Raw genomic sequence first — 17856 nt, 5'->3', positions numbered from 1 at the left:
TACTTATTTGAAGTCAGGTGATAGACGTTTATTGATACTTGATAATCATGGAGATAATTGAAGTATTTCTCGCTGTGGGTGAAAATAAAGAATAAAACTAAAGAGGAGTAATACCACCCATTTAGATCAAGGCCAATGATAACTGCAGTACTTTCTCGCGTTTGCTCTTGCGCCTGGGCGCAATGGGTCATCTAGTTCACATAAATATTCAAATGGAAGAGGGAAAGGAGCGAAACAAATATACATGTTCCGTTATCTTCGGCAGAACATCCATGGTTTTCGAGGAGGGGTGGTCGCCGCAGCTTTGTTGGTTGGAAGCCTTGCAAGCCTACCTTCCTCAACCCTTCCCCTTCTAGGTAGATTGGCTCATTTATGTTCGTACACAAGCCAAAGTATGCAAGTTATAGAGAGGGTTGTTGTCGGAAAAAAAAAACGCATCCAGTGCAAGAACGTAGGCCCACCTGTCCACTATTTGTTGCCACGCAAACACAATACAATCATGTGTTATGTGACCAATTCATTAATAATTCGATGGTGTCATTTTGGAAAGGAAAAAAATCAATTCCAAGTTGTCACGCGGTTCTATCCTTTGTTGGTGGCAAATCCTAATACTACTCCACAACTAAAAACATGTCACACCTAAGACTGATCGTAAAAAAGAAACTAATAGTTAGCTATGTATCGCGCTTGCAGCGGCTGCCCGAAAAAAAATTCATCGCTTCCACCTCCTACTTCACCATAGGTCGATTCCTCCTTTTTAGCCGGTCTTGCGGGTGTTAAGAGGAGGTGGAGAACCCGATCTATGAGTGGGGGTTTTAATAAAAGTAGTGTTTTTCTATAAAATTAGCTTAAGGTAGTCGTATTCTTTTGGTTTCTAAATCAATGAAGATAACATCGTCTACAATAATTAATCTTCTGCCCACTTTCTTACGATGAGATCTTTCTTGCGGCATTAAAATGGTGTCGGAAGATTAAACTTCTCTAGGCATAGTTGTTCGGATCTTGCTTCGCTGGCTCGATCTAGGATCTTTTCTCATGGTTGACACGAGGATGTTTGTCCGTGTAATATTTACCCCAGCTGCTACATCCTCGAGAGTGATGATTTGTACTCTTAGATTATCGGCGACGTCGGCCAAGCTATTCGGTCGCTTTTCCTTGGCATACTGGTTCTCTTGCCGATGGTGATTGACTACTTCAATGGTTGCGCGCGTGCACGTAACCTTGGATTAAAATTATGAAAGAACCTTCGTTAATAATTTTAGGTCTATGGTTTAGTATCTATTTTCGACTGTCTTAGAAAAGTACAAGATTCTATCATGAAAAAAGACAAAGTTTGAAAACCTTGAAGAATTATTGGTTTCTTTCATACTTTATTTTATAATAACTGAAGTCAACTCGTGTCTCATTAGCATGTACTATTTGTAATTGTACTATAAATACTAGGTGAGTGCCCGCGCGTTGGAGCAGAACATTCCATCCATCTCCAACATTGCTAGTGATTTGATTGAATTCTAAGACGTCGAGTCCTCTGAATTTTTATTTATTTTTGCGAGAACCAAATCTTGATTTGAGATGAATACCACTTGTCGTTGTGGCCACTCCCCTAAATCCCCGCCGATGATTTATATCTTTTGCACCATCCGTGCATGAACTGTAGTATTGCACCAATCCATGTTGTACAACATAATTAATACATCCACTAACCATTTCATAATATGTCAAAAATATCCATATGTAAAATATACAAATAAAGAAGAAAAATCTCCACATGTTGATGTGCCGTTCTAGTTGAATGCTCGTGTGTTGCTATGATGGATTAATTTTGTATTTTTTACAATAAACAGAATACGTATGAAAGTTCATGTGCAAAGAAAGTGATAGCCATATTCCAACAAAAATGAAATCGTATTTCTAGATTAGTACGTAACATGATCACCGTACTGCCCTATACCAGCGATCTGCCATATTCCGATCTTTTGCTTCAGTTTTAAATCCAACCCGAAGGCTCTAGCTAGTTTTCTGCTTTTCGCGGGCGTTGCTTCTGATAGAAGTTGTATTTTCTGTCTAGAATCAAATCCTCCGATATACAGAATACTCCAGTAGTATACTTTAAAACTTGTCATTTAAAAGCGCAATCATGAGCTAATTGGACTTGGTAGTCGGTAGGGGCAAAATTATGTAAATTTCCCGTGGACTAAACAGACTATTAGACTAGTCATAATGGGGAGTAACATATAGTAGTGTCATGCATATGACACTACTCTATGTTACTACCTTCATAATGCATAGTAAGAGCAATTTTAATAGTGTAGCCAGCTGCTAGCTGTAAGTCAAGTGCCATGTCATCTATAGCCAACTTAGAGCAAACATATACAATAGTGAGCTATAAAAATGTAGTATCTTATCAATATATGGCCCACCTTTCATTCTCACAAAGTGCCTAGGAGCACGTGATAGAGCTGGATCTTGCATAAGAGCCCACTCTCCTTCTCTCTCCTCTCTCTCCTCCAACTAAGCAATAATATACTATTTTAATCCTTATAGCCAGCTGACTATGACTTATTGTACTTGCTCTAAGAGCAACTTTAATAGTATAGCCGGTTGTTGGCTATAACCAAGATGTCATGTCATCTATAGTCAATATGTAGCCAACAAGTATAATAGTTGGCTATAAGAATGTACTACTTTTTTAATAGATGACCCACCTTTCATTCACACACCTTGCCTAGGAGCACGTGCTAGAGCTAGCTCTTGCATAAGAGCACACTCACATTCTATCCTCTTCTCTCTCCTCCAACTAGACACAAATATATTGTTTTAATCCTTATAGCCAGCTGATTAGATCTTATTGTACTTGCTCTAACTTAGATGTAGTATCATGTGTATTAATTAGCTTGTAGACTCATTCAATCTTGAAAAGTGAATGTTAGAGCGATTCTAATAATGTAGCCAACTGCTAACTATAACAAGATGTCATGTCATTTATAGTCATCATATAGCTATACAATAGTTGGCTATAAGAATGGCTCTTATATTTGAAGGCTCAGAGACAATAGGAGTTGTACTCGGATAAGAACATACAAGTAGGGATCCTGATCGAGCTGGAGTGCGCTGCCGGCTGGCCTCTACGTGGCACGAAAGGACTTCCCTGGTGGTGTTTTCTGGGAAGATTTTAAAGAGGTTTTTCTAACGGGCGAAACATCGGAAGACGCTAGAAGGCTCGGTTGTAGATCCGAAGGCACTCGGAGTCTCGGTTTTTTGACGAACGAAAATTTGTTCCGATTTTTTTTACCTATCAACACCACCGATTCATAACTTATTAGTAGAGATACCTGGAATTGATTTGATTGTTAAAAGAAAAAACATGTCACACCCGCGAAGGCAGAAGATATGCAGAAAATAATGTGCAGCTCTGTTCGTACGCAGCGATGCAATGGGCCAAGCAGAGCAGCATACGGCAGCACATGCCGCTGTTGGATCGATCCTTGGATGCACGCATACGCGGTACCAGCCCAGTCCCCCACCTTCGTACGTGCACGGCCGCGGCCCGTGCAGGCTCTGCATGTCGTCCAACAGGAGGAAACATGTCCCATTTACCTCAAAAAGAAAAGGAGGAAACATGTCCCTCTAAAATCTTCCGTTTTTCTCGGGGTAGATTCGATACAGGAGCCAGCGGCCCCTCGTCGTTTGGATGAATCTCTCGAATCGCTGCTCCGGCACATGGAATCTGTGCTCGCTGCCTACTCCCCGGCTACACCGTCTCTTTTGAATCTACTCCGCCCATGATCGTCCTTGGATTCTCTCGTACTGGTACCAAAATGGAAGCGACTGTTGATCTCGCACGAATTTTCCGGTACATCCCCGGCTATTGCGACACCTCTTGGATTCTTGTTCGTACTAGAAAAAGAAGTGAGTGTTTGTCGATTTAGTATGTATATTCCCCAATCCGTTGTATCCGTGCCTACAAAGTCTAAAAGAAAGTGCTCCCTCCGTTTCATAGTTGAGTTATATACAGTTTTAGTCCCACAACTTGCACCAAAGGAGCATTTTAGTCCCACAACTTGCAAAACGTGCACCGGTAGTACCACAATTTGCAAGTCGGATTGATTTTCGTCCCAAAGTCGTCCGCTGCCGACACGTGTGAGCCACGGTGGCTTCATGACACGCGCATTGCTGTGAACGTTTTGCCGAAACCCCCAACTAAATCTTCTTATTCTTTACTGGATATTTAGAAGGGGAAAAAATCCTTTCGTCACTCCTTCAAGCATCCGTGCGATGCCGCCGCCTGATGCGCGAGCCGTCGGTGTGGGTGCGGGAGTCGACGGCGGAGCACCTCGAGGAGCACTAGACAGACTAGGCCTATTCCAAGCCGTCGTCCTGCTCGACGTGCTCTGGAACGTCCTATTCGTCGCCGTTGCCGCTGCAGTACTCGTCGCCTCCGTCACCGAGAGCCCCGCTATTCATCTTCGCTTCTGGCTCACGGCTACGTGCTCCAGTGCCTCCTGCACGTTCTCTGCGTCGTCATCGAGTACGGGCGCCGCCGCCGGGAGGCCCGTTCTTTTGGGGCTAGGGTCAGGCTCTACATCCAGTGAAGGGTTGCAGCGGTGCCGTCGTCGCAGTTCCTTGCAGTGAAGATGCTGTAGCTACGCGATGTTGAATTGTGCAGGTATGAGCTGCTTCCGCTGCAGTAATTTAATACGGATCCAATTACCAATCTATCAGATCTTTTGTCCTTCAATCGAATTCCTGTAGCTACATGTTACTTGGTCTGCTAGTGCGATTTGAAGTTAGCTGCAAAGAGAAATTCTTTTCTACATAGTATTGATTGGTAGCATTGTGGATTAGAAAAAAAGGCTGATTATTGCGTGACACCTTGAGAACCTGATAACTAATCAAACGAACCTGTGAAGGGTACAGTAGGATTATTTTTCTATAATAGCCTGTGGTAGGAAAATTTGATATGAGACTGAGATGCAATGCCCAGGAGGCAAATCTTTAACCCATTTAATTACGAACACGGAAAATTGTGCTAATGGACCATTGTGCTGGATTAAGAATGACATACAGTATGTGTTCGACTAGATCAAGAATGGGAATAATAAGAAGAATAAAGAGAACAAGAAATAAATTCGACATTGTCAAAATATCAACTGCATTTGAAGCATCTAAATTTGTCAAAGGAGCAGAAACTATATGTCTTCATCTGCTGGTGCATTCTGACTGATAGGAACCTCTTGTGCTTCATGATCTTGACAAATTTCAACATTTAAATCTGGGAGCTCATTAGCTCCTCTTCCTCTGCCAACCGCTCTTCTTCCTCTGGCAGCACATGGAGCATCAGGGAAATGTGTATTTCCAGTACCAGTAGCTTGTACAGATCTTTTCTTCCCCTTTCCTCTGCATGTACTGGTGTTACCTTGATGTGCTGCTGCATTTGATGTTGCTTGTTCCCTTGGTGAAATAGTCCTTCCTCGGCCTCTTCCTCCTCTCAAATTTCCTCTTGATGAAGCAGTTGTCACTCTAACTCTTGAATGTGGAATGTTGTCTCTAGCAGATGCGACAAAAGCATTTTCTGGCAATGAACCGAGTAACCTGTTTATTGGCACGTGTTCTCCATCCTGCCAATAAATGTAGAATTAATTACAAAAACAAAACATTGCATTATTAGTGTTGCATTTTATGGCAGTGGTGCAATTATTTGGAATTAAACAGTGCCGTCAAACCTCTACTTGCATCCTGTACACCATGCTGTCTTGTTTTTGTGTAGGATCCATAGAAGGGTCTGGAGTATGTGGGATGACATGCTGCACATAGATATAGTATAAATGTAAGAATGTATTGCACTTGCTACCAGAAATTAAATACAAGCCGTGGAAAAGTGAAAATTTACCTCAACAATTGATGGGATGTCTATTTCATCATCTTCGCCAACAATATTATTCTGAATTTGCTCTGCTATGCTTTCAAGATATTTCTCATGACCCTTCTTGTTATGATCAGCTATCCCACATATAGAGCAATGGATTGTCACTCCTGCCTTTGTAAATACTTTTACGCCCTTCTTTATTTTCTCCTCAGGTGCCTTCTTTCTATTTTTCTTAGGCCTACCCATAACTTTGGTGAAAAGAGGTGGTTGTATAGGCACTGCATTCATGTTCTCCCAAAACGCTCTCCCTCTTAGTGGTGCCAACTTGTATGCATAAGCTTTATTGAATGTATCAATAATGTAGCAGCTGTGAACTAGATTTTCTGGATCAATCCTATCTTAGCTCTTGCCCATAATCCATCAGCAACCTAAATTGTCCTTCTTCATCTCCATGGATTTGTAGCAATGCATCTTTCCTTGCTCTGCTTAACTTCCACCTCTCTGGGCACATTTTGTATTCCCTTAGCACCTTTGCAGCAAAACTTTTGAGATCTAACTTTTGGTTATCCCTGAATTCATGCATGAATTTCTCCGTCAAAATTTTGGAAGTAATGGATTTAACTGGAAAGCTTCCCTCACATTTGTGAGTTCCCTCATATGCAGTGATTACAAAACCACCTGTCCTTCTTTTATCATTTGAAGCTTTAAGCATCCAAGGACAACCAGGAGCACACACAGCTTGTATCCTTCTTTTGTCATTCTTCAACTTTTTGATTTTTACTCTATTCCTAATACTATATGTTGTCAATGCCTTCCTCAACTCGTCAACACCACTAAACATCATCCCACGTTTGAAAGAAGGATTGTCCATATCAATTTCTGGATTAAATGCCGTGAACTTCTTCTTCAAGTGCTTTCTATCTTCTTCTCGCAGATTTAGATCATCATCCTCCAGGGCATCCTCATCTTCATGTTCGTCACATAATTCCTTGTCATTATTATCATTGACAGATTTGTTAACATTATCAGCAAAGATATCATCATCTCCATCTTCGGCATCGAAATCGCTATCATAGAACTCAAAGTCATCACTGTCACTATCGTCTGACTGTATATTCTGCATAGTTTCCTTCTCTGCGACTAAAACAGTAGATGAAGTAGAAGCTTCAGCAGCACTTGGAGCACTTCTCTCAACTGGACTTGGAGCATTTCTAGGCCTTACAATGACATCTTCTCTCAACCCCTTGAGAAAGTTTGTGTGATCAACAAACAAAACAAGTGTCTTCTCGGACTTTCTCGCATTGATCATGTCTCTAATGTCCGACTGTTTCTCAATTAGGACCAAACCATTTTTTATGTCCTTGCCTGGCAACAACCAATATACATGGAGTCTCCCATCTCTCTCATAGCCCAAGATTCTCAGTATTTCATTAATCCAGGAGATTGACCAAGTGTCAGAAGTGCAATTATCAAAATGTGCATATGATTGATCGACATAGCACAAATTATCTCTTAATCCACAGAAAAACCCATTATGCACTACTTCAACCGTGAACAGACTAGAGTCTTCGGAATTTCAGATTTTAACTGAAGCACATGTTCATGTTATGTGAGGAGGTCACTCATATTTAAAGATTGTTGCACAAAGAACAATCATTCCTTTTTTTCGATCAAGGAGCATAGCCCCAGCCTCTGCATCCAAAGGATGCACACAGCTTTCTTCTTTATTAAATTATTCGCAATGCCTTACAAGGGGAATACAAAGATCAATCTCGAAGCCTCCTTACTAGCGACAACTCGCTATACCTACGATGAAGGGGGGACCATGAACAAGGCCATACTCCCTGACGGTACTCCCCGGAGCAGCACGAGTGAGTTCCCGCGGACTGCGACGACGATGCCTTCAAGAAGGAAGCGACGCTTAACGCCGCCATCGCCCGCCAATCTTGACACGGTTTTCACCGACAGCAGCGAGTCCCCAACTCGTCGAGAACAAACGGAGAGGCCAACAAAGATGATGCCTTCGCATGGGAACGACGCCAATAGCCGCCACCATCATCCGCCAAGAATGAAGTCAAGGCTCGGTGTTCACCGGTAGCCCCTTCGCCGCTAGCTCGTCGTCGACTAGATCTTCATCGCCGGGGTAGAGGGATCTCGTGATCCAGCCGCCCCAGCAACCAGCCGGCCTCCTCCGGCGAAGAAGAAGGCCGCCTCCACCGTCGAACCCAAGGCTGCTGCCCCGGGCGACCTCGTACCGCGGGAGAAGCCCAAGATCATCGCCCCTCACCGGCGAGAGGCAGAGGAAAAGGCGCCATCCGCCACCACCAGCCACCACCGGCGTGCCGGCGATCGGAGGCGGGGAGGCCGCAGCACAGGCTATGGCCGTCGCCCCCCATCCAACCATGCGGGAGGTGGGCTGGCCGCCGTCGCCCCTCCATCTTCATCAGACCACCGCCGCCCTGGGAGGCGGGAGGGCCGCCGCCGCCGCGAGAGACTCCATGGCCGCCATCCTCAACGCGTCATGAGAGAACAATCATTCCTTTCTATTAATAGTTACTACAGTTGGCATACCTAATATTTCTGTTTTCAACTTGCACTATCACAGTTCAAAATTGATCATATCCATCCAGTTGCAGATGACACTGACAGTGTTGCGCCTACAATTGAGACTGTTGTTTTCCTATGAACTGAACAATGGTGCATACATTCAACTGAAAAATGGTGCATCAAATTTTTATCTAGTGCCGAAAACTTCATTTTATGTTGAACAGCATAGCACTAGAATCACCATGCAAGTATTGGGGTTGGGTCAGCTTTGGAGTAATTTTGGAGTGAGGCTGCACCAATTTCTCTGACGAGATATTCTCTATACAATAGGTGTCTACAGCGGCTAACACCATCTCGCATTAGTGCGAGAGGAACGCGCGGATCAAGATGGCGGCAGCCACGACACACGCACCAGGAGCGACAGCAACCACCACGCTGAGTATCGACTGTGCCGGTGCTTGGAGCGATGCTGCCCGGGGAAAACAGGGCATCGATCTACGTCCACCACCAGCATGGCCATCATAGGAGAAATAAGACGGGTACAGTAGAAATTGGTCATACCGTATGGCGGCGGATCTTCCTTGTGCTCGCGGTAGCGCATGATCACCGAGATCCACGAAAACGACGACAGGAACGACCTTTGCCGTCGCTGCCAACTGCTTCAGTTCTGTCGCCGAGACGTGCGCTCTGTTTGTTGCTAGATAAAAGGTAAGTGAAAAACTGAAGAAATGGCAAACGGGATCTCTTTCCGTAAATTCTTCACTGCATGGCGGAAGGACCATACTTATTATTTCTTAGTCTTCTCATGGACCGAAGTGCAACAATTAAAAATATAGCCAGCGCCTACCTGGCACTATTCGGATTGATTGGATTAGTTTGTTCCGGCTAAGCAAGTTGTGGAACCACCGGTGCACGTTTTACAAGTTGTGGGACTAAAATGCTCCTTTGATGCAAGTTGTGGGACTAAAACCGTATATAACTCTTCATAGTTCTTATGGCGCATATCAGAGATAAGTAGAGTGGAATAGGGACCCTTGTCTTATTCCTCTCCCTGTCTTGAAGAAGTCTGAAAATTGGCTATTCACCCGACCGTCTCAAGCTTAACACACTTGGTGATTAGATTCATACAATGCTCACTAAAATCCAACTTTGCCATGATGTCTCTCAAATATGACCGCTCCACCCTATCGCATGCTTTAGCCATATCCAGTTTGATCGCGCAAAATTCCATCTTAATTACCATACTTTCTTTTCAGATAGCAAATACTCTCAAAAGCCGTGATCACATTATCAGTGATCAATCTTCTAGGGACAAATGCACTTTCGAGGACGCGGCTAAGCAAACGAGGAGGGGCCTAATTTATAAGGTAGAGCTCTTAGTCTTTAAAGTACAACACATCACGGCTAAGTAAAATAGGTGGAGACTAATTTATGAGGTAGAACTATTGGTTCTCTTTTAAAATAAAACACATATACTGACATGCATGGATGCACACACGCACGCACATGGCAGCCTCGTGAACAAAATGTGAACAAATCATCCAATGGTGTAAATGTTTGGATCTCACAGATAAAGGTAAAAAGTGGATTGTCCCTTGTGTTTCTTATGCTTATAACTAATAATGTTTGTTGATAATTTTTGCCCGCTCTCTCTTTGTAGCATTTCGCATAAAGTACTGTAAGCCGAATTATAGATTGTGAACTATATATTTCATCTAACAACATGACCATTAATTAATCTTCTATACAGAAAACAAGAGCAATCTAGTTATCTCTCGAAAATGATTTTTGGGGAGTTTTGGGGGCTTAATATGTGTATTGATACATCTCATAACTAGTATGGAACGGAGGGAGTAGTTCCCTAGTTCAAAATATTCAAGCCGCACTAAGAATCATATTTATAATTTATAATAGGCACATTTTTCATTTTTTTAATTCTTTTAAGAAATGATATTTTTGAAAAGCTATGAAGAGAGATAACATTATTGTTATCATTAAATTTTTTACTTACTCCCTCCATGTAAAAATATAGCGCATATTATATTCATCCTAACACAAACTTGACTAACTTTATAGGAAAACAATCACCATCTACAATTTCACATGTTGGCAAAGTGGGCGCAAGCATAGCGGGCCTTCATGGTTGTTTCTCTCCTCGTGCTAGTGCCAGCTCGGCGATCACAGCTCCGGTCATGCACATCATGCCTGAGCTCTTGGAGTTATGTGGTGGTGTGCCTATGCCTCATTCTATCGAGAAAGTGATGCCCGACTTGCACGAGTCATCGGATGTTCCTTCTCCGCCATACCAGGCACTTGGCTTTGAGAAGTGTGGTGGTGTTGGCGATGAAGTCTCTGTGATTCCTGTTGATGATGGGGTCACTAAGTCTGGACTATTGCCGACGGTGCCCTGAGCTGTTGTTGCTAGAGAGGTTTGTGATTTTCTCGCCACCTTAGCAGTTGCCTTCCCTGGATCCGCGGTTGGTTGACGGGTGCCCCCAATATCGTGGCATATCTATTTCGACGTGTTGTAGGAGTGCCGTGTTGAAGTGTATGTTGGTGTTGTGTTGGCTATAGTGGGTGCGACTCTGTTCTTCGGGTCACTATTAGGCTTGGTTGTGGGTGGGTGTGTTATTTGTGGGGGCTTGGCCCTATTGTTGTAGGTTTTCGCTCGGTTTTCTCCTAAAAACTGAGCACTCTTTTCTTAATTAATAGGTGGGGCAAAGCTTTTGCCTCCATTTCAAAAAAAAAAAACATGTAAATGACATGAAAATATATTTCACCAACTGATTAAGTGTTAAAGACGTTTGCATTTTTCTATAAACTTGGCCAAACTTTACAAACACGGCTTAGGACAAAACAAATATGCATTACATTTTTTTTTTGTACCGCATGGAGTAGTTGCACCCATGTGACATGTTTGCTGCAAAAAAAGGTCAAGATTTAGTTAAGACGACTTTATATATTCTCAAACAATCTTCAGTCCGTAGTATATATTGTCTTAACGGAGAGATCGATTATCTATTAGGAAACAAATTGGAAAACTAAACAAAGACTAATCTACGGAGCAGGCGTCTATATAAACTCGGGGCGCGCAACATACATAGCGCTACGCCGGGAAAGCGACGCCTCCACCACAGACCACACCGCGCGCCTCCCCCGCCACCTGTAACCCCCGATCGATTCTCCGGCCTGCCCCCGCCCCGCCGTCCACCTCCTCGGCCCTCCCGCGGCGCGGCGCAGCGATGACGACGGCGACGGCGACGGCGACGACCGGGCCACTGCAAGAGAGCGTGCGCAACGAGTTGGACGAGAAGTACGAGCCGGTGCGGGACATCGGGTCGGGGAACTTCGGGGTGGCGCGGCTGATGCGCAACCGCTCCAACGGCGAGCTCGTCGCCGTCAAGCTCCTCGAGCGCGGCCACCGGGTGGGGGGCTAATCTCCTTCTCCCGCAATTTCATCGCTGCGTGATTTTGTGTCGTTCGAATCCGGTATGAATTTCTGACGGATGTGGCTCTGGTTTTCGCAGATTGACGAGAATGTGTACCGGGAGATCGTAAACCATCGCTCCCTCAGGCACCCCAACATCGTCCAGTTCATAGAGGTGATCCTTTGTGGATAAGGAGCAACGAGTTCGAAATCGATTATTACTCATCTGTTTTGTGCTCTCGGGTTTGAATTGGCTGCGCTGGAGAGAAACAAACTTTGTTGCCCGGTGACGGTCAGCGTCGTGTTTCTATATGCAAATGGAGTTGAGACGTTGGCGTGGATAGCTATTGGGGATTTCTAAGAACTAACTTGGCACCAGGGTGTTTTCTGTTTCAAAGCGAGAACCGTGAATGCTTATACATTAACAATTTCAATTCAACAGGTGATCCTAACGCCGACACATCTTGCAATTGTGATGGAGTATGCGTCCGGTGGGGAACTCTTCGAACGGATCGTTGATCGTGGGCGGTTCAGCGAGGACGAGGTAGTAATTTATAACCCTTGCTGAATCCACAGTGTAATTTACCTTTTTGTTATTTCATCGCTTCGGGTAACTGTTTTCCTCTCCTTACTGCAGGCCAGATATTTCTTCCAGCAGCTGATCTGCGGAGTAAGTTACTGCCATCACATGGTAAGGAGAATCAATAAGTTACTCTTGTATTAGCTGGACATCAAGCAAACTACACTTCACATGTTTCTTTGAATAGAAAGTGCCAGCGTGATTTTTTTTTTCAAATAATGAGAGTGGGGCCTGAAAATATGCTGAATGTTGCAACCATCTTTACTGCTTGCCAGCAAATATGCCATAGGGATTTGAAGCTGGAGAATGTTCTCTTGGATGGTAGCCAAGCACCACGGCTAAAGATATGCGATTTTGGGTACTCCAAGGTTGGTTATCAAATTTCATAGAGTGCTTGTCCACGTCTTGTGCAAATCTTGTCATGTTCCTGTAAGTTTGCATAAGCTTTCTGTTACTGCTAAAAACTTAACTGTATGTCATTTCGTTACAGTCGTCAGTACTACATTCAAGGCCCAAATCTGCAGTCGGGACGCCAGCGTACATTGCACCAGAAGTTCTTTGCCGCACAGAATATGATGGGAAGGTAACCCGTAAAAAGCCTCTTGTCTATATATGATATGCATTTTTGTGTTTCTGAACCTCCCCTCTTAAGCACATCCCTTAAGAGCACGCCACTTAAGATTCTTCGTCTTGGCATTGTGTATGGATAAATGTACGCATCTTCCTTTCACGCTGACATGAACATAAATTCATGATGTTGACATACTACATTACTTGAAGAACGAGTTGCCATGCCAAACAAACTTGAAAGTGTTGTTTGGTTGTGCATCATAATTTGGGAGTAGAAGTTTCACCAAACTATTTTCAGGTGATGGTGATTGAAATTCTTCCATATAAATTTATACAAGATTGCAATAGGATATGGTACTGGATACGCTTGAGTTTATGGTCTTGAATTTAATAGGGAAGTCGAATCTGACAGCCAACAATGTTCTGTCTTGGTTCTGGAGCATCCGCTTCAACTTAGCATCAATGTGAGGTAGGGACTTGATTCATGGAAGATACTGCTATTGGGAAAAGTAAAATTGGCAACTAGTTTGCTACTGCACCTCATTTGTGAAACCCTTTTCTCTCTTTCATAGTATTGTAAAAAAAATCATCATGTTTTGCCCCTTCCCCTTTTCTCTCTTTCATAGTATTGTGAAAAAATCATCATGTTTTGCTCCTTCTTTTCAGACTTCACCACCCATTTTTAGAACACAAATAGTCTGGCCAATCGGTATTCCTTTTGCAACGAACATGTGTTGACATCAGTAATTTTATTTTTCTATGAACATGTTTTGCACATATGGTTCATTTGATTGAACACCCTCTTGGTTGAAGTTCATTGATTCATGCAGACATAGTTCATTTGATGTCATACGGTTGGGCACATACATGTCAATTGGATTCATGCGCAATTTTAATAATAAAACAAAGTGGATGTAGGTCATTCAATTTATGTACAGATGGTCGTTTGATCATCCAGAGATAAGTAACTCAAACTTTGTCTAGATACGGTTGTATCTAGACGTGTTTTTAGTGTGTAGATACATCCGTATCTAGAAAATATTGAGTTACTTATTTTTGGACAGAGGGAGGTGTACCACTGACAAATGTATTTTGGAAAGGCAGATGGCAGATGTATGGTCCTGTGGGGTGACTCTTTATGTCATGATTATGGGAGCCTACCCATTCGAAGACCAGGATGATCCCAAGAATATTACGAAGATCATTAAGGTGATCGTCTACTCCTATTATCTCATCAATATACTTCTAGTGACTTCCATCAATATGGAGTGGATGTTCTGCGGAGCGAAATCATCCATGAGATGCCACGTGTAAATGCTTCAGCCAGGCAGTTCTATCCACCGTGGATAAAAAAGTATCCAATAGCTGGCAACTCGATCACTCCATGTGCTTAAATTTAAACATTCTCTCAATATAGTTTCCCTACTTTAGAGGCCTTATTATAGTAGTTTTTTGCCATCCAAAATCACACTTGCAGCCGCTTATCTTTGTTTGCAGCGAATAGCAGCAGTCGATTATAAGATCCCAAACAATATTCTCATCTCTCTGGATTGCAGACAGCTCATCCAACTCATCTTTACAAGCAATCCAACAAAGGTAATGATCTCAACTATCCAGGGTGTAGTATCAATGAGTCCATGAGCGAGTCAACGTTGACATGGCATCTTTCTGTTTTCTGTAGAGAATCACCATGAGGGAAATAAAGAGACACCCATGGTTCCTGAAGAACTTGCCGAGGGAGCTCACAGAAGCAGGGCAATCTACCTATTACATGAGGAGCAGCAGCATCGTGCCTCCTTTCTCGAAGCAAACTACCCAAGATATCATGAGGATTGTGGAAGATGCGAAGAAGAGGCCAAGATCATCCATAGCAGGATATGGCTATGGCGACGAGGGATACGATGAGGAGGAGAAGAAGGTGGAGACAAATGAGCCAGAACAGAATGACGAAGAAGATGAGTGTGACAAGAAGGTCAGGGAGGTTCTTGAGAGTGGGGAGCTGGATATGAGCTCGCTGCGCATCTAAATACCATTTGTGAGGTGGGACCGTGGGAGGGATGTAGATAATTTTGGCTTATTATGTGGTTGTTGTATTTTGGTAGTAGGATGTATGCAATTCTGGTGCAGAGGCAGTTTGTTGCCTTTCACGTAATCTATGTGTAATCTAATATTCAGAAGGAGGATATTTTTTTGCACACAGGATCCATTTCATTGGTTGTGTTGTTTTTGGTAAAACAAAAGTGTGCTATTTGCTTGAAATTATTTGGGTTTGGGAGTGATTACAGATTTTTGCTTTATTGGCTACAGGGATCTGTGTGTCTGGTTGTCTGAGAAGGATTTACCGCTTTCCAGCATATACAGTTTTCAGATAATTCGAGATTTATTGCAACGACTCGTTTGGATCAGCCTGGATTTGTCATTTGTTTTTCCAAAGTGTACATTTCTTTCTTCTACAACTACTGTAGTTAGTGAAAACTTTACTAACTACAGCAGTTTTTTTGCTCTAAAAAAACTACTCCGTACAAAAAAACTACAGTAGTTAGTAAAAGTATAATAAAAGTGTTTTATTGTCTTGAGGAGGTAAAATGAGTACTTGAGAGCAAAAAAGCTACTGTAGTTAGTAAAAGTATGATAAAAGTGTTTTATTGTCTTGAGGAGGTAAAATGAGTACTTGTTTACTAAAGTATTGGATTATAGTTATTTGGCGGAGCGACATCAGACGAATGCCCAAACCTACATTGGAAAAGCTAACATGCTTCGTCCTGCTTCTGCAAGCTAATAGTTTCGTCCAGCAAGATTATTTGCCAAATCAAGAAATTTGACTTTTTTTTAGCAAACGTCAGGAGCTATGGCTATTCATTTATGAAGAAAGGAAAATGATCCAGTTTATGATGAAAACCGGATCGAAAACCATACAAACTTGAGTACCTCTGATATGTGGAGTACTCCCAAAGTCTAAAACAACAACACAACAAGATCGAACAACCTGTCAACGATAAAGTGCTACATATTTGACATGAAGGTTGCATGAACTGCATCCATCATGTAATCTCAACCGCCTTCTTCTTGACGCTGACGTTGTTTCCCTTGGGGTTTTTTAACCTTCTACACATTCTTCACAAGGGAGCCAAGCATCGTGATGGCGCGAGGCGACAAAGGGGTCTTAAACTTGTCAATGAAGGAAGCAAGGGCGTTTAATCGAACTCAGCATTCTCTTTTAGGACACCCAAAACACACGCAAGCAACTCCTGAGTTGTAGCATCCTTCCGCGTTTGCTTCTTCTTCTTGATGCGACTGCTCCAACAAGGCGTGGTGACCACCTCCTTGGGAGCACGGGCTAGCCTAGAGGGCGGCGAAGCAAGAAATTTGACTTCAATAAAATATGCTTTCGTGATTGACCATCCTCGTGGTTGAAGTGGATACTGCTTTGCCCTTCTACACCAAAATTGTATGGCCCTCGTTATAGCAGTGAATACCTCAGCTATACTTATCACTTTCTCCTTTTTTTTCATTTCTATCTGATTCCCGTAGAGAGAAATTTGCATAACCCAGCCACATCCTTTCTCAAGATCTCAGCCATGGACTAAGTACTAGAACTTACCCAAAAACATAGAAAAGTGAGCATAATTTTGAGATTTTAAATCTTGTTTTCTCATTTTTAAGAACATTTCAGTAGCCCTATTTTTGACAAAAAATTACATAGGTAAGTTTCAACTCAATATCTATGTGCGTGAACCTTTCTTTCAAGATTTTACAAAACTTAAAAATGTGTTTTTTCTGAGATATCGAAACTGTCCAAGAGTCACCTATTGTTAGTAGTATTACTGCTACTATCACCACTAATTGCCTTATTGGCGGAGTGCGTGAACTTTTTTTTTAAAGATTTTATGAAACTTAAAAATGTGTTTCTTCTCAGATATAGAAAGTGTCTGAGAGATATCTATTGTTAGTAGTATTACTGCTACTATCACCACTACCAGCCTTGTCGTCGTCGTTTGTTGGACCGGTAAGTTGGCATAGAATAATTCAAAATAATGTGACATCTGAAAAAAAATGAAATTTTAGCCACGTTTTTTCAATTTTAGATTTTCCTTTTTACCCCTGTTCCTTTTACTCATGCAAATATTAATATTATATTTTGAAACTTCTCTCAATGGTATTAAAGACTGAAATATACATGCATGATTGCTTTGAGATTTTTTTCAAAAATTCAATTTTTTAAAAAATATTTTTGTTCACTGGGTGCACTAGTGCCCAGAATCCAAAGGCTGCGCTCAAGGTGTTGTGCTTAAATTCATATCGTACCTCGTATATTCGCGCAAAATGTCGGATGTTTTCTGGAGGAGAAAGTAGTGAACATCCTTCCTTTTACTACTTAGCTTAGTGTTCTTGTTTCTTTTCCTTCTAGTGTTTATTGCATTCCTTTTATGTTTATTTTGGAATCCCTTGTACAAGTTGATGGCGCTCGTAGCAGAAAACAATAAGTTTTCTAACTGGCGTACTCCGATTGTCTAGATCTATCTAAGAGTAATGCTTTAACGGAGAGTGTTTCGGTGATGTTCCCTCATAGACCAAAAACGGTTAACGTTCTGCTGCAACGTGGATGGTGTAGTCGTACTTTGTCGCCGACCTTAGGGTCGTGAAGCTCCTCGTACAACGACAGGCACCATAGTGGCAGCACCTCAAGGTCTCGCACACGTATGGTGTTCGGAGGTGACTCCCGGACCTCTGATACAGCCGAGATTGCGAAAGTAGATCTTCTAGATCGAAACCCCAGCAGCACTACGGCGTAGCGGGATGAGTCAACCCTCACGTGCGCATCTCTTCGAGGAACCGCATGCGGGAGAGAAAACTAGAGGGAGAGAG

General features: G+C 42.6%; 1 protein-coding gene across 1 annotated transcript; it reads left to right on the top strand.

Annotated features, from left to right (window-relative positions):
* The first annotated feature begins 11712 nt into the window (after window positions 1–11712).
* Window positions 11713–15249, top strand: LOC124650196 (serine/threonine-protein kinase SAPK4-like). The gene is made up of 9 exons (XM_047189748.1): window positions 11713–11838; window positions 11941–12015; window positions 12283–12384; window positions 12478–12531; window positions 12696–12788; window positions 12911–13003; window positions 14095–14199; window positions 14488–14586; window positions 14672–15249. The coding sequence occupies exons 1-9, from the start codon at window positions 11779–11781 to the stop codon at window positions 15014–15016; spliced, it is 1026 nt and encodes a 341-aa protein (XP_047045704.1). The 5' UTR covers window positions 11713–11778; the 3' UTR covers window positions 15017–15249.
* Window positions 15250–17856: the final 2607 nt, after the last annotated feature.

This window comes from Lolium rigidum, chromosome 4 (genome assembly GCF_022539505.1).
Source record: "Lolium rigidum isolate FL_2022 chromosome 4, APGP_CSIRO_Lrig_0.1, whole genome shotgun sequence".
NCBI classification, from domain to species: domain Eukaryota; kingdom Viridiplantae; phylum Streptophyta; class Magnoliopsida; order Poales; family Poaceae; genus Lolium; species Lolium rigidum.
Note: the sequence above shows the minus strand (reverse complement) of the source record. Positions and strands in the feature narration are given on the sequence as shown.